The 26,031-nt window shown below is 39.5% G+C and overlaps 2 protein-coding genes across 2 annotated transcripts in view; both read right to left on the minus strand.

Moving 5' to 3' along the window:
• Positions 1-26,031, minus strand: part of nonC (serine/threonine-protein kinase Smg1) — a 187,268-nt gene that overhangs the window by 25,575 nt on the left and 135,662 nt on the right. Inside the window, exons 2-8 of the mRNA XM_074090874.1 lie at positions 11,700-11,914; positions 5,720-7,046; positions 3,847-4,068; positions 2,572-2,744; positions 1,785-1,909; positions 1,104-1,318; positions 275-399 (exon numbers count right to left, since the gene is read on the minus strand). Of these exons, the coding sequence (XP_073946975.1) occupies positions 275-399; positions 1,104-1,318; positions 1,785-1,909; positions 2,572-2,744; positions 3,847-4,068; positions 5,720-7,046; positions 11,700-11,914 (2,402 nt within the window). The remainder of the gene's footprint in view (positions 1-274; positions 400-1,103; positions 1,319-1,784; positions 1,910-2,571; positions 2,745-3,846; positions 4,069-5,719; positions 7,047-11,699; positions 11,915-26,031) is intronic.
• Positions 16,619-20,591, minus strand: LOC141430088 (uncharacterized). Its single transcript, XM_074090630.1, has 2 exons — positions 20,422-20,591; positions 16,619-20,331 (listed from the first exon to the last, which is right to left on the minus strand). Exon 2 carries the CDS (start codon positions 20,241-20,243, stop codon positions 19,119-19,121), a length of 1,125 nt encoding a protein of 374 aa, XP_073946731.1. The 5' UTR covers positions 20,244-20,331; positions 20,422-20,591; the 3' UTR covers positions 16,619-19,118.

Raw genomic sequence — 26,031 nt, forward strand, 5'->3', positions numbered from 1 at the left:
AAAACTCGAGCATTAAATCCATTTTCCCCTCGACGTGTCTATCCACCCTTGCCGTACCTGCTCGGGTGGTTATATGAACGTCATGGGTAAAATGGCTCGTTTTATGCTCTTGTACAATCTACTATTTTCTGCGAGTGCTCTATTTTCGATACAGAGCGAAGCGAGAGGTTCAAAGTAAGCCGCCCAAAAAAATAGTAGTACACAACGAGTGCATAAACGTCCCATTTTATCCGAGGCGTTCATTACAGCCAGCCGAGCCATTACGGCCACATACCGTTGGTGCGCGGCGGTGAGCAGCCCCTGCGCCTTGCCGGCGGCGGCGGTGAGGCGGTCCACGGCGGCCCCCAGCTCGCGCGCGCGCCGCGCCAGCGCCGCCGCCTCCGGTGGAGACCCCAACACCTGCCACACAACACACACATTACACCTTAATCACTTGGACTGCAGTTTTGAGGCGGCCCCTTTTTGCTTCAGCGGTTTTGAAGTTAACCATGAGAGCTCGGAACGGAACTACAAACAGTCCGTTAATAAAAAAAAAATATGATAGATAACGATCTAAAATCGATAAAAGGATTCATTTTGGAAAAATTTGAAAAGATATACAATATTTTTGCAACTTTGGCCATATAAAAATCATTGTATTGTATGCAAAAATCGTGCTAATCGAAATTCGCGTGAATGAGGGCTATCGCGTATAATTCACCACTAGAGGCGCTAGTGTAGCGTGAGGTCTCCGAAATGTCAAATCTCATAGTTTTTGAGTGAGCTACGCGGGTTTATTATAATTAGAATAATTTTGTGAATATTTTGCAATATCTGAAATTAATTATGGCAAATATGCGTTCCGGGGCAATGACAGTTTTGTCTTTCGGAAACCTTTGTCCTCCCTTTTTACCGAACAAAACAGAGACTATGCAACACTGTGGCATGCTCGATATTTTTATGGTACGGTTTTAAGGTGTATTAAATATGATTTTAATCTAAATTTTGTTTTCACGCCCCTAATATCAGACTTTGAAAGCCATACTGAAAAACCTCACGCAACAGTGCGCCATCTAGTGAGACAAAAAACGATAGCCCTCATTCCGTATGATGAGCGCACTGACCTCAGCATGCAGCTGCGTGTGCGCGGCGAGCCTGGCGCGGGCCGCATGCGCGTGCGCGCGCGCCCGGTCCAGCGCGGCGCGCGCGGCGGCGGCGCGGGCGCACGCCCCGCGACCGGACTGCGCGCGCGCCGCCAGCGCCGCGCCGCGGGACGCCAGCGGAGACGACACCACTACTTTCTCGCACAGAGACTCCAAAGATACGCTCCACGACGCTCCTGGAACGGGACAGATTTAACTAGAGTGTATGTAGGCTGAGGAGTGTTCGTTTCTACACAGATTATTTTAACCACTTTCAGATCACTCAGTCTCACGCTGTTGCAAGATTAGAGCACTTAAAACTTCAGGGCCATAATTTGCGACCACCTTCTCCCCCTCCTGCTTCTTCCATTTCTTGCTACACGGTCCTACGTGCGAGTTTATTCAAAACAAAATCGATATAATTAAAAAACTTACCTCGAAATTGATATTTTTCCGAGTGAATTTTATGATACTTCACTCAAGTTCACTCAGAAAAATCAATAACGAAATTCAAATCAATATTTGAGATACGATTCTTTACAAAAAAGTGATGAAATGTCATAATCATCAGACTTCTGCTCAAAGCCTACTGACGCGAGCGCACTGTTTAGTGCGACTAACACGCGGAGAGGGGGGAGGGTTAGGACACGCGGGGGGTCTCACCGATCTCCTTCCGCTCGACCTGCGCGGCCAGGTCCAGCCGCCGCCGCAGCAGCAGACACAGCGCGGAGGCCAGCGCCGCCGAGTGCACGCCCAGCACGCAGCGGGACACGTACTCCGCCGTGAACCTGACGACACAAACGATACTCAACTCACTATCATCATTGAACTAAAACACAGACTCCAGATCCAGATGTTAGTCTAACATCTAATAATATGGTGCACAGTTGTGTTGCTCTGAAGATGAGCTCTGGTTGAGTACGAAAAGCGCCAATGTAGCGTATTGTGTTCTTACAGTGTGGAAGTGGAACGAAGTGCGGGTTAGTAAAGTCGAATATATTGTATACTCGAACCGAGTTGCTAAAAAACGTCCCCAACTCCCTGAAGCTTACTACGGGGAGGATGGGGTTCGAGGGGTTTCTTATCTACCAACAGAATCTTGCTTCAGCCATTTGCTGGAAAGCCGGGAGAGGAGCATGCATCCTACCGTTAGGCTCTACGGGGTGTAGAATCAGTCCTTAGGTTTGTGTGGCAGATATTAAGGCTGCATTTCCACTAAAAAGATTCAAACGCTTCATTTACCTATCCTCGCACAGCACATCTCTAGTGGAAACAGCTGCGCGAGCGAGGCTGGGTAAATAAAGTGTTTCTATTGTTTCATGAAAAACACATTTCTCGCAAGACATCCTCGCACATTTCTGTTAGAAACGGATCTTAAGGCACTGCGGGGTGTGGCGTCAGTCTTAAATTTTTAGAGGCAGAGGCAGGTATTAATGCAGGTGCGTCACACCTCTTGACAGGCTTGCAGAGCGCCGCCTCGTCGTAGACGGCGAGCGGGCCGGAGCCCCGGAAGGCGGCCGCCGACTGCGCGCACAGCGCCAAGGCCTCCCCTATGGCTTGCACGCGCCGCACCAGGAACAGGTCTTCGAGGACGGCCCGCAACGCCGGCTTCTGGAGCGCCGCCTGCAATTTTTACGGTGAGGGTGGGGTTGGTTCGCGGAGGTTACAGTGAGTCCTTTAAAATACAGTTATTACTCGTTCAGTCGTCAGTTTTTTAGTAAAACGACTCAGTTCTATTAATAAGAAACTCGAACCTCCAGTCTTCATTTTAGAGTCGAGTCGTGTAAAATGGAGTCTAGATACTCGTTTTAAGAAACCTTAAAAGATTTAGGGGTTGTTTCACCACCCATTGATTAATTTTTTTTGACGGATAAATGTGATGCCGTCTCCGTCTATTCGAACAAAACAAACAGAGACGGCATCACATTTATCCGTCAAATAAATTTATTCAATCGATGGTGAAACAAGGTTTAGTCTCTTCCCATATTGAATTGCACAGCCTTTAAGTTCTGATGCTTGTGTTCAGCTGGCACGCGTACCGTAATCACATCAGCATCAATATCTGACACATCAAAGCGTGCATAAATATCTGACACGACACTATTTCTGAAGCCGGACTCTCTCTCTCTCTTGGGTCGGTTCTCCATGTCTGAGGATTGTGGTCGGCAAAAGGGTTGCATCTGTAGCGGATAATCAGCCTTCACCGGTTCCTGTTGAGCGCGTCTCTTACGATCGTGTACAATGTGGAGGACGAAAACTTTTTAACTTGTCCGGTCCATCTCTTTTTTTTTTATTTGACTGGATGGCAAACGAGCAAGTGGGTCTCCTGATGGTAAGAGATCACCACCGCCCATAGACACCTTGCAACACCAGGGAGATTGCAGATGCTTTTTGGTGAACGACCGCGCGATATTTTTTTATGGTATAGGGGGCAAACTCAGCAAACGGATCGCCTGATGGTAAGCGATTACCGTCGCCCATGTACACCAGAACAGTCACAATTGCGTTGCCGGCCTTTTAGGTAGGTGTACGCTCTTTTATTGAAGACTTGAATGAAGGTCATATCGGTCCGGGAATACCGCAGGCGACAGTTCATTCCAGATATTGCCTTCGGTGTTCCCAAGAGCCTGTAGGACGTGTCAGATATTTTTGTACACTGCTGTGGCAGATATGAATGCAGATGAGTCTAGAGGCCGGATAAAGTTGTCTGAAGCATGGTACTGACCGCCATATGCAAGCTGTCGCTGACGTGGTCAATCTTGCGCCAGGCGGGCGGCACGGGCGCGGCCAGCGGCTCGGCCAGCTCTCGCGCACGCAACTCCACGGCGGCGAACAGCCCGTTGCAGCCCATCAGCAGCATCCGTCCCGGGGAGTCGCCCCCTGACAGGAGCGCTTCGTACCGCGAGCGCAAGTCTACGGCTAGCAGCTGGGCGCCTGACGCTGGGGACTGGAGAACACACGTATTGAAGAACCCGTCGAGCGACATTTTACCCGCTTAATCGCTACACTACGAATGAAGTGACGTGCCCTGTACGCCATAGAAAAACCAGCGACAAATCAACTTGATTTTTAATTCCATTGCTGAAGGATGTTGTTCACGTACGGTCAGCATCAAAAGTAGCTGGTAACTTCTTTACTCTGTCACATTAACACATTTGTCAATCTTGTATGGATGAACTAAAAGAATTTCCTTGCTCACCCGCGACCTTACGATAGCTAAGCTTATGCAAAATATGCGTGTTCATGCAGTTCCTCCACCTCCACACTGTAAGAACACACACAAATCACACAAACCCATCTATCACCACCACCACACTACACTGACGCGTTTCGAACTCAACCAGAGCTCATCTTCAGAGTGACACAACCGTACACCATGCTACCAGTTGTTAGACAACAACGCAAACCAGCTACTTTTGATGCTGACTGTACATTGCAGAAGGATGTTGTTGTGATGTTGGTCACGTATAGGCGTGTTACGACTGGATGACTGTGGCGGTCAATAGGTCAATTAAAGTTACGAAATTTTAATAAATTGCCATGGGTATTCTCGGTATCAAAAATTAGGGTGTCTTGACAGATTAATTATCGCTTGATGGTGTTCCTAAATTGATAGACTACTTATTTGGCTGATGGTATGACCGTAAAACCCCGAAGTTTCGACTGCAAAGTAGTGCAAAGTCTACAGATATGAAATTTTGTAAGAAGGCCACGATAAGATTTTAGTCATTTTCATCCCAGAATATCAATTTAATTGTTATTTACCTATTATGCTAGTTTTCATGTGGTTCATGCGAGTCAAATCGCGGTTAAAAGCTAGTAACAAATAAAATCTATAAGTAGTTTATTGTTCTGATGTACCTACAATTTATAATTTGAGTCTACTTTTAACAATCACAGTGTAGCCTAGAAAGCCAAGCTTGGAACATGGAAAAAAGTAATATTTTCTAATTTAATCGCGAAATGCAAAATGTTACAAAACTTTCCCCGCTATTCATCCGCACAAACTTCACGAGTAACAAATCGCGATGCGGGCCTCGTCGATAACTTTGAAACTTGCTAGGGCAGGGCTACCAATAAATTCGAGAAGACCTGAGACAGAAACCTGCTTTCCATAGAAAAATACTTCAAGTACTATCTCAAACGTAATATACAGGAGGACTATGATACATGAACTCTAAATTTTAATGGGAAATGGAAAAATCACGAAATATTTTTTATTTTGCATTTTTATTTGTTTCGTTGCCCTAAATAAACGTTTTGGATCTGAATTTAATCAAAATTACTTTAGTCGTGAGTTTATCAACTTTTTTTAGGAGTGAGAACTATAGGTACCTACAGTCTGATATTTATATTACGGCGGTATGGGGAGTATGTTTTTTCTAATACAATGAGTACACGGAACTGATTTGGGCCGCATAAAAACCTCATTATGATAAAACCGGTAAAATAGATTTCACGAAAAAAACAAAATTCCTAAGACACTTTCTTTGCAGCCTGTGATTGAGATAATCTCCAATTCTTTATAATTTCAGATAAAAAAAACACTACTTATAGAACAATCTTCATTGCATCCACCATTATTGGAGTATCCTTACCTCCATATCCATCAGCAGATATCTAAAATGCATCTCCAGCTGCGTCACCAACTCGTTGAGCGGCACCGGCGTGTTCATTATGATCGCGTTGAGCTCGCTGACCATCATCAGAGCCGACGGGTCTTCCGAGTGCAGCTTCTTCAGCGCTTCCGGCAAGATAATGGTGCTGTAGTTGTAGTTCAACTGGACCAAATCAGCCAAGAGGAGGTTGGCATTGCGCACGCATTCCACTGCCACGGGTAAGGCAGCGTCTTCTGCTGAAGCCGATTGCAGAGGCAGGAGAGACAGGAGTTCCACCGCTTGCATCGATAAAGAGCTCATGTCGTCTAAGAACCATTCTCCTTCACGAGATGTCAGGTCCACTAGGCAGTCGCCCGCGCTCTGCGCACCATTCTCCAAGACCATGTAGCGTCTGTTCAAGTTGCAGAGCATTCCGATCACGACGCTCTCCAACGCTGCCCCGGCACCTTCCTCTGATCGCAGCCAGGTGCTGATGCTGGTTTTCGCTTCGATGTAATTCTCTTGTGCCAAAGCCACGGCATCTGGGCCACCTTCGAGTTGCAAACGTTCCATTGCCTTGTTCAAATTCGCGTTAGCTTCGGCGGCTATGGTCTGTAATCGGTAATTGTAAGCGACGATTTGTTCTGTATTGTTCGAGTTATCTGCGTTGACTAGAGCAGTCACTTGGCTGGAAACCTCCCTGCATACTTCAGGTGATTTGCTTTCTAGCGCTTCAGCCAACCATTTGCGGAACATCACCACTCGATGGTACTCTGTTTGGCTCAGAGGATAGTACTGAGAGACTACCACGTATTGTGAGAGTAGTTCCAAGCAGGATCTGACGAGCACATTAGTCTCCTGCATGCTTTTATTCAGGTCACTCTCGGCTTGCTCGCATTGAGTGATCATCGAGCTCTGGCCAGCGTTAGTTAAAAATTCTTTAATATGGTCGAATATTGGTTGGTCATCGTCTTCGTTCGGTCCAGAAAATTCCTGTACCCAAGCCATGAGTTGCGGTCCGTTGATTGCTTCGTTGGCCGCTGCGAAACTCTCAATTTGTGTGTCGAAATCGTTCAGTATTCTGACGAGAGCTTTCATGGAGTCTTCGACAGCGTTCTTCGCTTGTTTGTATGAGGAGTATTTCTGCGAGATGGCATAAAGCGGGTGGCTGCTTAGGTTGGGCCCATAGGCTTCTATCTCCTTGACCAGAGCCATTTGTTGGTGACAATCGTGCAGCCTGGCTTCAACCGACTTTAGTTCCTCTGTTTCCTGCAGCCACTGGTCCGCGCACTGTTGGATGTCGGGCAGCACGGCCAGGAATTGTTCCCTGAAACAAAAGGATCCGTGAATAATAGAGCATACGGAGCACTTAATAATGGAAGCCAGCAGGAAGTGCGTAATCAAAGTGGCTTTCAACGGAACATTCAATTAATAATTCTGCAACACCTCGCGTTCTGCATTATTAATGGGTTCGGAGCACAAACACGTGTATCCATTATAAACAAGTTCACAGAACTTTGTGTCAACATTAATATTTCGTTATAGAAAAACGGAAATTACTAGCGTATTTTCAGTAAAATACGTTAATAATTTCGTGTCTGAAATAACGCAAATTGGAAAGTTTGATTGGGCCTCTGTACATATTGTGCTAGCTTGTAATCACTTAAAATTGTGTTCGTTACTAACTTCAGCGGAGGGGTTCGAGTCAAAATATTTATGAAGCTCAAACCACAATAACCCTTAGCTGGAGTCACTTTAAAGCTAAGAAAATTATGGCTAGACAGTGTAATTACAAATTTATGCATAGCAACGCTTACGTACAAAATACTATCACGCCATTATTCAGGCTCAATCCCTCAAGGACCTTTAGCTTTAAGAAGCAATTAAGATTGAGGTCTAGGTTCCTTTCCAAGACACTAATACGTTGCGATGTTTTTGGAGCAGCATTTTGTACAGTGGAACACGTCCCGACTAAGTCAGGGCAGACATTCGTTCTATTATCTCCTTTATTTACGAATTCACACACGACTGGTTATCGGGCGCATAAACCCGAGATATTCGTACCTATTTATTGCAGCAAACAAACCCGCCGGGGTTTTGTTCGGAGCAAAAAGTTTGAGGCAACGCTAAATTGATTTATGTATTGCGTACTGCTCATGTACTATGCAAGAGATATTCGTATGTTAATGTGAGCGCACTTTTGATCCGTAAGAAAGAAATATTTTATGGCCTCGGCAGCTGCACCAGATGGTCCGACTAAACATGTTTCTAAATTAGGTAAGGCATGTTGTAAAACATGAAGGAAAATCTTGTAAGTTACACAGATACATTGTTAAAATCATAAACTTTTGAATGGATGACAGGAGCATTTAGTTCATTCATTCATGTAGATATTTTAGTTTTTTTTAACTTAAAATACATCGTCCTCATCGCTGAACGAGATAGCTTGGGCTGTTAGTTCCCATGCAGGCTCAGAGTAGATCGAGAACGTCACGTAACACGAACGTTTAAAAACTTCACAAATTTTAAATGTTATTTCGAGCCAATCCTAAATACTCAAAGGTGCGCGTGGCTCGAACCCACGATCCTCGCCATGAGAGACCACTGGTCAAACCACTAAGCTACTCCAACTTTATTTTACTCATCGTGTAGTATGCAATAACAATAAATTAATCGCGACAACATTACAGCATACAAATTTCCCTAAATATTCATGTAGTTTACGTGTTTAAACATGCGCGACCTTGAGCCGTGTTTCCCGCAAACACTATGCAGAGTATACGGCGTATGCAGCATGCAGTGTATGCACTCTGCAACGTGCAGCGTGTGCACTAGTGAAGAGCCGACCTTGAGTCGTGAGTGTCCATCATCAACAGAACAAGCTGGTTCTTACGTTTGAATTGCTGTTTTACTTTTTTTTATACTCTGACCTCAGTGGAAATAGCAGCTCAAGTCCTGTTAATCGGAGAGTAGGCCTATGTCCAGCAGTGAGGCGTGTGGGTTACCTATACAACGTACAATTTTAAGATAATCAAGGTTTTAGATATTAATTAAATAAACGTAGTAAAACAGTAGAAAACTTTTCAATTTATGACGTGTTTTAAAGTCCATAGCTAGTGTTTTTGATTCACACATTATTTAGCAAAAGCCACCGACTGGGGATCGAACCCGGGCCGTCAAGCTTTCTAATCAAGTACTCTAATCACTAGGCTATCCAGTCCATATTATAACGATTTAGTGATTTTATACAGCCGCTTCTTGTTTTACCGAACACCATGCCCTGCTACCAGAAATCGGAGCACAGGAATCTCCTGGTGCAGTAATATAGCTCTAAGTACTCAGTTATTTAGAGAGAGGTAGAGTAACTGTATAAAGTAGAAGGAGATAGTTGCCTGCGTCCGCGCCCAGCAGGGCTACTACGAAACTCGAAGTTCGTGTCGTACCGTCCCTCTCGCTCTCGTATTAAATAGTATAAGTGACAGAGGGACCGCACGACACGAACTTCGAGTTTCGTAGTAGCCCTGCAGTGGCTAGCCTCTTTCTGCCCTATTTACAGAGCAGCTAGTGTGTTGTTTCACTGCCCTATTCACAGGGCACCAATGTGTAGCTCCATTAAGGCAGTGACACATGAGCGCTACGCGTCGCGGCTGCGACAATACGACGGCTATTTCATGGTTGCGACGCGCTCTGTACACTCAGCTGCGATCATTTAATATGCAAGGTTAATGTGACATAGAAAACCCGAATTCCAACGAGCACGGCCAAATACTGAGTAAAAAATATGTTTATAGTGCCAGTTAGCGTTTTATACACGTTCTGCATACAATGTTAATGAGAACTATAATCAGGTTGGCACTTAAACTTTTATAGCTAGTGGTAATGGAGAAATAAAGTTGCATGTCTATGGACTGATGTTAAACAAACTGGGTTATAGTTGCCAGACAGACACTAGACAGTACCTGCCTATACTAGTGGTGGCCTAGTGGTTTGACCTATAGCCTCTCAAGTGGAGGAACGTCCGAGCCCCTCTGAGTCTTACGAAACTCATGCGCAAAATTACATTTGAAATTTACCACGAGTTTTACGGTGAAGGAAAATATCGCGAGGAAACCTGCAAAAAACCTGCTAAGGTGTGTGTGAAGTTCCCAATCCGCACTGGGCCCGCGTGGGAACTACGGCCCGAGCCCTCTCACTCTGAGACCTGGGGGCCTACCATGATCTTTTCATAAACGATCCAAACGCACAGCAGTTCAATTTAGGCACCTAAACTGAATCGTCGAAATTGGTACCACGACGTTTATTTCTCAGAGCTGAGTCTCAATGGTTTACAAGTGAATGAAAGACCGATATTGTCTCTGGTCCGATACTGAATCGCTAAGTCGCGAAAAGGATGCCGCTATATGCAAACCAAATATTGTATACTAAAACCTCTTTATTTTGGAAAACCATAACTCTATGTCATTCCGTGTTCTTAGCAACCGTTGTGTTGATTACAAATAAAATGTTTACGCTGTCACTAATCCACGAGTCTCTTTTCTCACTGAAAAATTTGTTTTATCAATGAGGAGTTAAGAAGCACAATGTCGTGAATACCTATGAAAAGTTATAAAACTTGAATAATACTAAAACTACTTTATTGTTTAAAAGTTCTTGAAATTTATAAATATTCCAAGTAAAACACTTAAAATTCCAAAAGAATTGACAGAATGAGTAACTTATACTGAATCGCTAAATTTGACACTGAAGCGATTCAATTCCCACTCAAGTTAAGCGTCATGGTACGAAACCCGCTTGAAGTGAGTGAATGAAAATGTCTGTATCGCTGTCGCTGAACCGTGCTTGAACTGAATCGCAAAAGTAAGGTCGTGGTACGAAATAGCGATGCAGTTCAGCTTAGAGCCTAAACTGAATCGTATTAAGAGAGTGTGGTAGGCCCCCTGTGCTCTGCAGTGGGATGTACATATATAGACTGAGATGTTGATGATCAGAGCCCGGAATTTTCGCGCAATTTTTGATCTGTCATAGTGACTACTCACGTATCGACTCTACCTAAAGAAATTATATCGATAATGACATTATCGTAAAATAATAATCGTAACATTCGACTGGATGGCATGGGATACCTCAAGTGCCAGTAATATCACCGGCTGTCTTACTCTCCACGCCAAAACACATCAGTGCAAGCACTGCTGCTTCACGGAAGGATTAGCGAGAAGGATGGTGGTAGCAATCCGGGCGGACCATGCACAAGGTCTTACCACCTGCAATATCCCATCCCGCTAATATTATAAATGCGAATATTTGTAAGTCTGTTTGTTTGTTTGTTACTTCATCACGTCTAAACCGCTGAACAGATTTAGATGAAATTCGGTATACAGATAGTTTGAGTCCCGTAGAAGGAAAACTATCCTGGTTTTTATCCCGGAAAATTTCATAGTTCCAGCGGGATAGTGAAAACCGAACTCTACGCGGACGGAGTCGCGGGTAACAGGCTAGTCTTTTATAAAGACACACACTAATGGAACACTTATTTGCACGAAAGAATTAAGTATATTGTGACACCTCCCTAGAGGTACATGTATGAAACACTACAAACACCAATTACCACCTAACAAACTACATGTAAGCAATTGAATATAAATAAATAAACAAATAAAAACAGAATTGAATATGAAATTGAATTATTAAATTAAAAATCGTTAACTATTCATTGTTTTCATCGCATAATGCATATTTATGTCCATTTCACAATTTAGACTGCTCAAAAGTTAATTGGAAGAGATCTCTCTTTAACGATAAAACCGTCTATTGTTGAACTCTGCTTTTAATCTTTTTTAACATGTTGTGTATCGATATATCGAAATTGAATATCGAAAGTCGATAAGCGAGAAATCACTATGACAGATCAAAAATGCCGTGAAAATTCCGGGCTCTGACGATGATGTTTCAGCTTGTTTCGTTGTAGGTGGTGTTCACTCACGTGACATCAGCGAACTGGTGTTTGAGCTCGTGCGCGCGCACGGCGAGCATGGCGAGGGCGGCGCGGAGGTCCCGCCCGCCGCGCCGGCGCCGCCCGCCGCCCGCGCCCCACTCCACCAGCGGGTCGTACACGAACGCCTCCAGCAGCGTCAGCAGCGTCTCGCGCCCGCGGCGCATCGTGCGCAGCACGTGCTCGCACGCCAGACGGAAGATGCCCTGGAGAAGACAAACGGGATCAATATCAGCATATAAGAATAAGAATAAGAATGGTTTATTGGCTGATAAAAATAGATACACATACAGAAACACTGAAATATACACATCCATGCCTATTCCCACCAGCCAAAATGGCCGCCACTCAGCTATGTGTCGCGAAAAGATCTGAAGATTATTTCGCGACGCTGATTTTCAGTGACGCCTGTTACAGTTACATAGGTGGCTGTCACCAGGGACACATCTCAGTATCAGACTGACTATATCACTACTTGTTACAAAACGAGGATTACAGGACGAAAAAATCAGTTACAGTTTACTATTTATTTATTGTATCCTAGAGCCTGACTGGGCTCCTCGGTCTGGTCATCGCGCTGCCACGATGGTGACCATTCCAGCCAGCAGTAGTGTGAAGAGAACATTTTTTTAGGCAACGCGGTGACTGAGGAAAGCATGGGTTCTGTAGGTCGGCTTTGGATGCTGAGCATCTCGGTCCTTTATTTATTCTTGGGTTTCACTATTGAAACAAAAAATAAAAACGCTCTTTAGAAGAGCCTGCTTATTTTTCTTACTCGGAAGTAACGATTCGAACGGAAACAGGAAATCATGGCAGTCTCGAAATTATAAAAGTACTAAATAAGATGATACGTTAGATGGTGTGACCTATAAGAGGGGTCACTTTAAAAATCACTCTGCCGCTTGCCGCTGCTTCATGCTGTGTGTGTGTGTGACCTTAATTTGTCCAATCCGACATTTAAAAGGTTGAAAATAGTAGATTGTTCAACAAGAGCATAAAACCAGCCATTTTACCCGAGACGTTCATATAGCCACCCGAGCCGGTACGGCGAGAGTGGATAGACACGTCGAGGGGAAAATGGGTTTAATGCTCGAGCTTTACACTCTGCTTTTCACTTCGATTGCGAGGAGATGAAATAACAACAGTTGAAACATTGTTCACTTACTAGGTACCTTTTATTTTTCATGCATTGCTAATATAATTATAAATATTGAGTTTTATTGATTTATTTGATTAATTTTTAATTTTATACAAATTAAAAATGATTAGATAAAATATAAAAACTTTTTTGTTTGTGGCTGTTAACACCTGATTGTCTTGGTCTTACACGAAGATTTTACTTTATGCACAAGAGCATAAAAAGTCATTTTATGTCGCCTAGATCCAGCATAAACACGAACTTTACGAGCATAAGAAGTGAATAAGTATTTTTTTGCGTTTTGTTTTATTGATTATTATTGTTGTTTATTTATTTGTGCGCAATTCGGCGAAAATATTTTCGTTTGTTTGACGAGATCGCGAGCAAAATCTAGCTGATTCATTGAGTCTTTACCTACATGAATATACAAGTAACACTGCTGCGTCACAGCACGCCGGCATCTTTGAACAAGCCCGTGTTAGCTGACGGCAGCCCCTAATCGTCAAGCTTTGGCGGGCAAGCAGACTAGCGTGACTACGCAAATGCATGCCGGCTTTCTCTGCCTGTTGCACTGTACACAGCCTATAAATACGGTCTTAGTCCTAAGCCGTCACCAGTCGACGGAGTAGCTGTTATATAAAGATAAAACGTCACCCCAGAAGCCTCCTCCCAGAACAGGAGGGCTTGGGCCATAGTTCCCACGCGGGCCCAGTGCGGATTGGGAACTTCACGACGCACCATTGAATTGCTCCGCAGGTTTGTGCAGGTTTCCTCACGATGTTTTCCTTCACCGCAAAGCTCGTGGTAAATTTCAAATGTAATTCCGCACATGAATTTCGAAAAATTCAGAGGTGCGAGCCGGGGTTTGAACCCACGACCCTCTGCTTGAGAGGCGATAGGTCAAACCACTAGGCCACCACGGCTTCTAAAACTAAAAGATAAAAGATAAACTAAAGATAAAACGTACCTAAAGCAAAAGAAACTGAACCGAGTGTAGCTAATGATTTTATGCTATAGAATAGAATCACATAATAAATTATTGAGTTTTCCGCGCTACTTTGCGGAAGTCAATATTTTATGAATGAACTGCATTTATGCTACTGCTACTCAGCTCGACTCACAAAAGCAGAGGCACGAATGCATTCAACTAAAGTAATATCACTTAGACATTTTTGTAAGAAAATTAAATTTCCGATGCATGACATTTTCATATTTGTGTGAAAAATAAGTAACACACAGCACAGATACCTTCATTCACTTATTGAATCCATTTGTGCCAGCTCTTATGAATCGACCTGTACAACGAGTAGCGAAGATAAAGATCGTTGATATAAAATAGCATAAGTACCAACAAGATGAACCGGATTAAAAAAATCACAAAGTTAGACGTAACATCGCCGTATGTTAGCATAGAATCAACGTATCGAGGTAATTCGTAACAATTTTTGTATTTTCCCTTTCAAAGTGGAATTCAGGTCAGTATAGCATTAGCTGATAGATCACGTATTTCCGATACTGCGGGCCAGTGTGGCCAACGTAGAAAGCAACATAGCATAGGTTTTATGCACGGGTACGGATAGCAGGTTACCATTCGCCCGGACCATGGCCTACCAATCCCTACAAGGTATATTTAATACAAAAAAACCGCAATAGATGGCAATACTATTAACATTTGTAAATTATAAAATGTGAATAAGCCGAATTAAGCAAAAATATTAAGATTAAAATAAAGACTAGCATATTTTATAAAAACAACTTCACATCAACCCTTATTCAACTCCTTAATTTGAAGATAAGAAACACCATGACAATAATAAATTGAGAATACGAAAGTTAAGGCTACATGTGGCTACATTTCAGCTATGAGGCTTTCATAGTGTTTTGCAATTGTGATGCTAGATGGCGAATAACCGGAATGCGCTTGCTGGGCTTGCCCCGCGCTTGCACACATTCGTCGAAACTATTTGAGAGAAACATGCCATTCTCTTCTAATGACGTAAATAAGACAGAGACATCATGCGTATCTCTAGTCGTCTAGGCTCAGTTGGTGAGCTTGTTGGTTGTTGTCAGTGTACCGTATCCTTAGTGTCTCACTAGATGGCAATACGTATCGTGTTATTTGTGTTCTCACTGGTGCCATCTATTGGAAAATCGAAGGAAAGAAAAATAGCCAGTTGAATAGCCAGTATTAGGGTGATACCATTTGCTTGTACTAGGTGGTGTATCTGTTATATATGTACTCTGTGCCCGGACGAAGTCTTTTTCTATTAAATCGCCTGGATTTTCTAATTCTTTTACAAAGTTGCCATGTTTTGCAACAGCGTACCCCTCCCCTCTGTTATGTCCATCTATTTGTATTTTGTAACTTTTAGAATTTTGAAATGGTAACGACACGGAGTAAGTAATGGACGTACAGCCGGATGCCAAATAAAAAGGCCAAAAATTGGGAATCCAAAGTCAAAGTCAGTGCAGTGTAAGCAAGATTTGATACTTAAAATGGGTTAGTGGTTTGACATTACACATAATACTCTACGGGACGTGATAATATTTAAATGAGTTTCGTATATTTCGACGCATATCTACTAGCGTCATGTCATGAATACGGAAAATTTACTAATTTGAATCAATTTCAACTTGTTATTGGATATATATTTCACATCAGAACTGTAAAATTTATAACGCAACAGATTAAACAAAGATAAGTTTTGTTTAATGATGGATATAAAACGGTTTGCTCTAAATAAATATAATGTGTTTTTTAAACACTAAACACCGTTGGTGAAATAATAACCAAATTGCGTTGCTCTGTAAAGAAACAGGATTTTTATTAAAAATAAACATTTATACCTATGTGGCGTAACATCTTAGGTTAAATAATAACTAAAATAAATCTCACCTGTAAAGAAAAACAACATTTAGAGCTATTATTTCCTTATTTTCTTTATCAGTACCTTTTAAACATAACATTCATTTTAATAAGTCCTTGTCATTCTGTCCGTCATTGTCTCGATAACTCTATGGAGCTAAACCATAGAGATACAAATAGTTTTAATTAAATGAAGTGTATCAACCTTCATTTACATCTCCCCCCCCCCCCCTAAGAGATAATACATCGTTTTATATTTCTATACTTTTCTATTTTATTTTATACATTTTTATTTCCTTATGTATTTTCCAATACAGGTACAAGCTTTGTTATATGGAAAAGATTCGATTCGTATTTATTATGTCCTGTATCTAGCCTATATATTGAATTTGAAATCTTATCCATTATTTTAAAAGGTCCAATTTTTAACTCGTCTAATTTTTTTCTGTTTAACCGATTTCCGTTTTCAACATAAACTAAATCGCCTATTTTTAATTCGCATTTACTTCTGTTTTTATCGAATTTTTGCTTGTTATAATTATGTGATTTTAAAGTGTTATCTAATGCAACTCGCCTATCTCTCATTAAATCGTTATGCGTTATATCTTGTTTTATTTCATCCGGTATAATATCAATATTTTTCCCTTCTAATAAATACTTTGGGGAAAATCCTGTCACAGTGTGTTCAGTCTCATTATATTTTTGAGTACATTCGTGAGCTATAGTGGTCCAAGCAAATTTATCTTTTTTTTCATTTATTTTACACCTAATTTTGTTAATCAATGTCTGATTTAACCTTTCGTTTAATCCATTCGAAAATGGCGCATTTACTGCTGTAAAAATGATAGGTATGTTTTCTCTATCCAAAAAAATTTAAAATCTTTTGAATTTATACCTGGGTATTGATCAGATAGAATCATGCCAATTTGATTTTCCTGTGATACCTTTTTAACTAACTTTATAAAATCACATGAGGATTGAGTTTTTGAAGTCAAAATATAAGCATATCTTGTGAAGTGGTCTACCAAAAGGTGTAAGTATGTTTTTGTAGAACGTGAACCACCAAATCCACCGATAGTATCTATCGAAACGATCTCAAAAGGATATGATGCAGGGCCCAAGTGAGACATTACACCGAACTTATATTTTCCTCTTGATTTGTTTTTTATGCAGATTTCACAGCTATCACAAACACTTTTTATATTATTTGTTAAATTCTTTGCTGTATAAAATGGTTTTATTTTTTTATTCATTTGTTGTATTCCTATATGACAATAGTAAAAATGTACGTTTTTAATCAGTTTTTTACTGAATTCCTCAGTTAGGATTATTTTTTCTTTTTTTCCAATTTTTTTGAAATATACATTGTTTTTTAACTTAAGTTTATTTTTATTCTGTTTTATGTCATCATTTTCATTTTGATCCATTTGGATATCTTCTATTTTAACTAGATTTATAACTTTTAAACTTTCGTCTTGATTTTCGCTCGGTTCTAATACCGGATTTCTACTTAAACTGTCTGCTTCTAAATTATATTTTCCCGGCGAATATATTACTTCGAACTCAAATTGTGATAAATAATATGTAAGATCTCCCAATTCCTCATCTGTTCTGGCTTTAATGTTCATTTTTTCTAAAGGCTTATGATCAGAGAAAACTGTAAATTTTTTTCCTATGAGCCATATTTGCCAATATTTTATAGCTTCTTTTATAGCTAAACATTCCAGATATACGGCTTTTTTCTTTTTTTGGGTATCACTTAATTTTTTTGAAAAGTATGCGCAAGGCTTTTCTTCTCCGTTTTGTTGTGTTTGTTTTAAAACAGCGCCTATACCTTGCATACTTGCATCTGTGTAAATATATATCGGCAAATCTGGGTCAAATATAGCTAAGATGGGTTTTGAGCACAGAAGTTTTTTTATTGTGTCGAAGGATTCTTGACATTTTTCTGACCAAATAAATTTTTGTCCCTTTCGCAACAAATTATGTAACGGATCTAGCACGATTGATGTATGTGATATATATTTTCCATAGAAATTTATTTTTCCTAGAAATTGTCTAACATTTTTTTGTGTTTTCGGGACAGGGAACTCTTTTATAGCAATTAAGTTATCCTTTAATGGAGTGACTGTATTGTTTTTAATTATATGACCCAAGTATTTTACAGAGTCTTGTGCGAAATTGCACTTGGAGAATTTCAATCTAAATCCTTCTTTTAAAATTGCCTCCAATAACAATGATAAGTGAACAATATGTTCATTAAATGTTTTTGAAAACACCAAAATATCATCAATATAATTAACAGTGAAATCGGATAATTTGTGTTTTCTTATAATGGTACTCAATATCCTTTGAAAGATGGCAGGTGAAGTTTTTAAGCCGAATGGTAAACAAGTCCATTGGTAATGTCCCTCCTGAGTAACAAAAGCTGTCTTTTTTCTGTCTTCAACTTTCAAAGGAATTGACCAGAAAGCTGAGTTTATGTCTAGAGTAGTAAAAAATTTACAATTTCTTGTTTTTTGCATTAAATCGTCAATCAGTGGGAATGGTTGCGATTGCGGAACCACAATTTTATTTAAATCACGAAAATCTATACATAGTCTCGACCTTTTTCCGTCCTCTTTTTTAAAAGCCATTGTTACCGGAGCAGCAAAGGGACTATAAGACTCCTCTATCAAGTTTTCTTGCAATAGTTTCGATATTTGTTGTTCAATTTCATGTTTATCTTCTATACTACATCTATATGGTCTTTTACTGCAGTATTTATCTATTACTAGATCAATGTGTGCTTCATAACCCTGCACCGTACCGATATCATACTTATCTTTAGCGAAAAGTGACTTATACTTGCTTATTAGTTCCTCTATTACTGTTTTTTCCTGTAGATCTAGATGATTTACGGATATGCAGAAGTTAGTTACGTCAATATGTTCATTAAAATTAACTTTAAATACATTATTGTTATTTGCTTCATTACTTACAATACCTGTAGAGCCAGGAATTATTGTTTCTTTTTTGTGACACCTCTTATCATCATATTGTTCTTTTTTATAATTTTGTACAGTTTGCGTTATTTGTAATTTTTCATTTTGTATCAAATGAAATTGCTCTATACAGTCTAGCCCAAGCAGGAAATCATAATCGAAGTTTTCTTCATCTATTACGAAAACATTAATTTTTTTTTCAATATCGAATATTTTTATTTTTAAAGTTACTATTCCTACCGTTTTTTTTACACCATTAATCGTTTTTAAGTTAGCATTATTTATATTTTTTTCTGTTGAGTAATTTTTATAGGATAATAGCCTTGAGTTTATTAAAGAAACATTTGAACCTGAATCATAAATTGCCAAAGTTTCTAAAGTATCATTTATGCATATTTTAATTTTGATTAATGGTGGGAATATTAGTTTTTTGGATCAATTTGATTTAGTTCTGTTTCTAATTCAGAATTATTAACGCTTCGGATATATTCTCGTTTTGGTTTGTTATTTATGTTTTTGAACCAACATAATGTTTCAGGATGATACCGACTACCCTTGTTTTCTTTTTCACATATTCGGCATGGTCGTACTTTTTCTTCTTTTTCATAATTATTTTTTTCTAAAACTCCAGTATTCTGTTTTCTTACCAGGTGTTCCAAGCCCCTGATGTTATTGAATAAGTCTTCAGTCTCTTTCAAAGTTTTCCTATCAATTTTATCCGCTATATAATGTGGTAAACCTGTAGCAATCAAGTCCATCAAAGTAGGCGTATCAATTGTTTTATTCATCTCTAATAAAAGTCTCTCTTTTTTTAAAGCGTATTCCAGTAATGACCCCTGTCTATATTTGAATAAAAGTGCATACCGAACCTGGGACCAGCCTTTGTCTGCATATGTGTCACAGAAGCTTTTTTTCCATACCAACCAGTCTGAGTTAATAGTATGTTTTATAAGCATAGAAGTGTACCAATCTATACAGGAGTCTTCCAAGAATAATCTAAGAGCTTCAATTTTCCTCAAATCTTCTTCTATTCCTAAGCGAGTACATTCTGCTTCAAAAATAGTCATCCATTGAAATACATTCGATGTTTTCCTTGTGAATTTTTCTATTACAAACTTTTCTGTAATATTTCTTACGTTTTGTGGTTTAGGAACATCCTTGTTCATTTCTGCACAGCTTTGTAAAATTCTCGTTAAAACCTCTTCTGAAATTCCAGTGGTGGGGATTTGTTGATGCACCTCTGGTGGGGCTTCTTCCAGTAAATATCCTTTGAATTGCATATTTCCATCTTCGTCTATGTAAACATTACTGATCTCGGTTGTCAACGAAATCCATACTTGTCGTTGATCATGTCTCCTTTTTAGTGTATTCTTTACTTTTGCAAAAGCTTCAGTTTTTATAATTGTATCATGCAATTTTACCGGTTGTAGCTCATCCGGCAATAAGAAGGTTTGGTTGTTGACATCCGTAATTGTAGTTATACAGATTATATTGCTTTTGGAATCATCACCCGCTTTCACCGCAAATTTGAATTTTAACTTCGCCATTGTTAAATTAGCTATAGAAATGTTGTTTTATAATGTGTTTTTTAAACACTAAACACCGTTGGTGAAATAATAACCAAATTGCGTTGCTCTGTAAAGAAACAGGATTTTATTAAAAATAAACATTTATACCTATGTGGCGTAACATCTTAGGTTAAATAATAACTAAAATAAATCTCACCTGTAAAGAAAAACAACATTTAGAGCTATTATTTCCTTATTTTCTTTATCAGTACCTTTTAAACATAACATTCATTTTAATAAGTCCTTGTCATTCTGTCCGTCATTGTCTCGATAACTCTATGGAGCTAAACCATAGAGATACAAATAGTTTTAATTAAATGAAGTGTATCAACCTTCATTTACATAAATACCACGACAAACTGTGATATAGATATAACATTGTGTACCCACGTTATTGCTTTAGCCATTCATATATTAAACCAGTTTAAAACAAATATAAAAATTGCAAAATATTAAAAAATGTGATAACGCCTACATCACAATGATTCAGAACAAAAACACCTCATTATACAAATCAGTAATAGTCAACATTCGAGTTTGTGTTTACTAAAGGTTTTCTATATCAGACAGCAACATGGCAGCAAATAGAAGTAAAATTCATAAATGTGAATACAAAAAATTAAAAGCAAGAGGCGACTCCTTACTTCGATCAGATTGAATTTTTTTCCAGCCGGCTGTTTAAAAAGAGCGCAAGAAAAGGGAGCAACTAGCAATTTCACCCACTTTTCTGCGTACTGAGCCTAATTCTACTCTGGTATCAAAACTAACACCAAGGAATCCGGAATAGACCTCCATGTCGTTTGACTCTTTATTTATTCCCGAGTCTTGATAATTTCCAAAAAAAATATTCCGTTAAAACTTTTCAAATATAATGTTTCAAAATGTCTAGCTTGTTTGGAAGATTTTAGAGTGGTCTTGGGAGTAATAAAGCCTTGTTCCGTTGTAAAATGTGTCATTAAAAAAAACTTGTTATTGCCAGACTTGGACGTGGACGGAAGCAGTATTCCTTAACAGACACAAATACCTGTCCTTTAGAATGCCGCATTTAATTAACTAAACAATAAAAAGGTTAAGGCTTCACCTCTCATTTTCTATTGAGACTTTAAAGCTTTATAAATGCAGCATCATAATATAAAAGACTAACCTCTACATTTTAATAGACTAGCGACTATAATAATATCTCAGTGCAACAAAGCGCAACCTGCAAAGTTAAAGCAGATTAAACAACCGAGCTGCAATGTTGCGACTTTAAGATTTTTTACCCCCACTTACCGTATTTAATATGGAGGTAATTACGGGAAAGTTTTGCCCGGCTCTACGTAAAGCTGCTAACTCAAGTTTATAACCCGATGAAGTTTTATGAATGGAAGAAGAATTCGCGAATATTATCCTTCACAGGTCTTGGAGAAAGGTTAAAATTTAAATATACAGCGCAAGCCCATCTACAACGTATTCATACAACTATTTACTTGGAAGTATCTATAATTTTGACGGCAAAGATAGTATTGTATTGTATAACTCTTGAAACGTAAAACTCATGAAATTAATAGACAACAAGAGAATAAGATGTATAAAGGCGAATCCCCCTATCCTTTAAGTGGATCTCTTCCAGTCAACCTTCGAATGATTGACAGGACATCACAAACGAGAGTAAACACTACATTTAAAAGATACAAAATTTTTAATTTAATCCAAACAGTGCATTACACATACATATAATTTGTACACATGAAGACATAATAATAAAAACAACAAACTAATATTTATCAAGATACACATAATACAAAACAGAGAACGCAATTCCGACTGTCTTTTCACAGTTAAATATGTAAAAAAACGGCAGAACCGATTTTAACTAAACTTCACTGAAAAAAAAAAGGATAGCTGAACTAGTTTGGCTACTTGACGTTTAGCCAAAATTTACTAATTAGGAACCAAAATTATGCTATTATTGCAAAACTGGTTTTGTAAGACATCACCTAACTTTTAGCTATAAGTAGGCCTTAGTTTTGTAGTCACTCAAGTTATGTTACAAGCAACAATTTTTTATGTTACTGTTAGCAAATCTTTTTTTTTTTTTTTTTTTCAGTGTTAGCTGAAAACCACCTCGATTAAACACTTTCGGCTGTAAAAAATCCGCACCGAGATCGGTCCATCCGTTTGGGACCAATTATGCACACATACATTGTGGCCCAACTTACAAGAAACAACTCACTTTTTGCGCCGGGGTTTAAAAACCTGTATTTCATACACGTGTATTTGTTATATATGTATTTTCTAGCTCCACGAGCAGTGTTACTCGCAAACAGGCTGTGTAGGTGAAGGAAGCTACCCTGTCAGTTAACCCTCCTGTGCCCAAGTCAATATGTTTTAAGTTACAACATCAAACGTCATGGGTTTACCCATGTTATGCGGAAGGCTGGGTATTAGGCTGTCCGCTTCTAGCAGGGCTTTCACGTTACGAGCAAAATCATCCGAGTAGCAATACATTGCGGGCCTCGAATGATCCGCCACATTATAACATGTTGGGTAGCCCCGCAATCTATATCTACGTGAATGATTTTCTCTGCAAAAATCAGGCTTCAGGAAGCGATGTTAACTGGAAACATGTTAAATTATACGCGTGTTGGAGAGATTCAGAGCTTTGTGTCTGATTCAGTTCCAAGAACACATGGTGAGTGATCAGACAGGTAAAAAACCGGCAAAGTCAACACGCGCACTGAGTTTACATTAGCAACAACAATCTCGCCATCAATTATAGAAACTGCTAAATCCTGCATTCGACCCCTGGTCTGGACAGATTATTGTTTGAAAAATATCAAAGTTTTCGAGTGTTGGTTGTTTAACATGTATTTTATTATTCTTATCCATTGCCTAGTACAGTTAAGAGTGCAAAGATATCGACACGGCCAGAGTTACAACAATATGTAGGTACACACGATCTTAATGTTAAGTGCATAAAGTCGTGTACACAATTTTTGTAACTTCGGCCGTGTCGATATCTTTGTACTTGACTGTACCTATTAGACAAGCTTACTTTGGGACTACCTAGATCAATTCGTATCAATTATTCTATGATATTTATCTACTTAATATACTTATTAGGCATTGCGGTCCGAACATCAGATACACCGTGAATGAAAACCACTAGAGAAATTTTAGTAATACCCATGGAAAAGTAAAATCGCTAGTTTTTAATTCCGCTGCCAAACCAAGGCTTACGTATCCATGAGCAAAGCTGAAGGTAAACGCTAGTAGAAAACCATTTTACAATGAACTAGCGAATTTTCCAGCAAAATTTTAGCGACGCCACCGTTCCCGGGTACCTAATTCGGGTCATCTTTTTAACTCGCAAAACGTTTGGGAAGCTTAACATAATTCGGCGTGCCGCTCTCTGGAAGTAAATATTTGCACAGACGCGCGCTTGCACAGTGTACCGGTTACTACAGAATTGCTGGTTTAGTTTTAGATTTCATTACAATTAATCTATACTCAGCGGCACAAAATTTGGCGCACTCCATACAAAATTAGCTATTACTGCATACATTTGAGGGCCAGATTTTTTGCCACTCGGTATATTAACGAGCCCAGAGGCTGATACACAGAAATACATTTTGATTTATTTCTATCGTTTAACATTTTTTTTAAAGTTATGGATAATTGTTTTCCGTTTTTTTTTTTTAATAAGTAGTTTTTTTTCTAACTTAGTTTGACTTTTTGTTTGTATACAACATCATACCCATTCTTTTACATGGCATTAAATCAGAGAAGCTGGCGGTGTACCCTCTGTTTGTATGCATGTTGCGATCCGTGTAGAATGCGCTCCACAAAACGTTAAATGGCTGTTTGCTGCAAAATTCACCTAAAACTATTATTAAAATTTTCCGCTGATTCTTGAATACATAACACGAAAACTACACCACATTAAAGCGAGAGCTTTTTAATTAACTTATGGAACATTCAAGCGCTCTTTCTTCTTCTTTGTCCGTCTCTGCTTCCATGTCAGTTGGGACTTCTCTCACTTCTGTGCCAATCTTGTCTTTACTGGGTTATCGATAACAACCTTCAAAATCAAAAGCATAGTGTAATAATTTCTAATAGTGGGAGGACATCCTTGTCTCGGCGCTGACTGACTGTAATCAACTCTGACGCGTAAGCTTGTGTACTGGGTACACGTTGATCAGTTACAGAGAAAAGGTACCTCTGGTGTGGTTCCCGCTGTTACAGGAGCGTACCTTTTATCTGTAGCTGACTACTAAGTACGAAAATAAATTACTTAGTTCCTGAAACTGTACTAGAAGGAAATATTCCCATCTCCTTTCTGCTCTACTTTAGGTACATGTAGCACAATATCATGAGAGCAAGTCAACGGAACGAAGCGCTCCGTACTCCGAATAGCTCCGTTTGAGCGACCTGTCTAGCGTCAACCGCAGAGTTTGACTGAACGTTATGGACTCAGTAAACGATTTCTTGAATGTATGTACTAGTATGAGTGAGAGTAAACTCACAACACAAAAACTCTAAAAAGAAAAAAACTTATTGACCCTCTATGTTTGGTACAAGCAGAATATTTTAATTCAAGCGTCGTTGCGTTGAAGATATTTGTTTAAACGAAAGCTTTTGTTACCATGACTGCGTAGTCGCATACTACGAAGACTATTTCGCTGAATAGAAACAGAAATGTAAACGTCTTTACAAACAAATTCACTAATAATACGTAAACCAAGAAGAAGCGGTGAAAAAGAGATAATACGCATTTTTACGTATTTTTGTCAACGACTTACCCAGTTTTCAACCAGTGCGTCCTATCCGTCATGACATACGGAGCTGAAACGTGGACACTTACAGTACCGCTAATCCACCAATTCAAGGTCGCTCAGCGAGCTATGGAACGAGCTATGGTCGGGATTTCTCTGAAGGATAGAATCCGCAACGAGGCTATCCTACACAGAAACTAAGGTCATCGACGTAGCTCAGAGAATTCGCATTTTGAAGTGTCATTGGGCTGGTCATATCAGTCAAAGAACCAACAACCGCTGGAGTAAACCGCGTCTTGGCAAACGTAGTGTAGGGCGCCCTCCAGCCAGGTGGAGTGACGATCTGCGAAAGACTGATGGTAGAAGCTGGATGCGTCTAGCCGAGAACAGCGGGCCTGCCACGCTCTCTTAACACGATTCAGTTTAGGCTCTAAACTGAACTGCATCGCTATTACGTACCACGACGTTACTTTTGCGATTCAGTTCAAGCACGATTCAGCGACAGCGATACAGACATTTTCATTCACTCACTTCAAGCGGTTTTCGTACCATGACGCTTAACTTGAATGGGAATTGAATCGCTTCAGTGTCAAATTTAGCGATTCAGTATAAGTTACTCATTCTGACAATTCTTCAAGTGTTTTACTTGGAATGTTTTAAAATTTCAAGAACTTTTAAACTTTTATTAAATTTTTATAACTTTTCATAGGTATAGGCTGATGATGATGATGATGACTAACCCAACTAACCTAACCAATAAAAAGTTGTCCAACATATTGTCGCTGGTCCGAAACTAAAACGCTAAGTCGCGAAAGGGATGCGCTATATGCAAACCAAATATTGTTACTAAAACCTCTTTATTTTGGAAAAACCATAACTCTGTCATTCCGTGTTCTTAGCAACCGTTGTATTGATTACAAATAAAATGTTTACGTTGTCACTAATCCACCAGTTTCTTTTCTCTCGTGAGTAGGTACCTATGAAAAGTTATAATACTTGAATAAAGTTTA

This window comes from Choristoneura fumiferana, chromosome 8 (genome assembly GCF_025370935.1).
Source record: "Choristoneura fumiferana chromosome 8, NRCan_CFum_1, whole genome shotgun sequence".
NCBI lineage: Eukaryota > Metazoa > Arthropoda > Insecta > Lepidoptera > Tortricidae > Choristoneura > Choristoneura fumiferana.

What these genes read in the sequence shown, in the direction of transcription:
- LOC141430088 (XM_074090630.1), bottom strand. Translation starts at nt 20,243, where the DNA reads ATGGCGAAGTTAAAATTCAAATTTGCGGTGAAAGCGGGTGATGATTCC.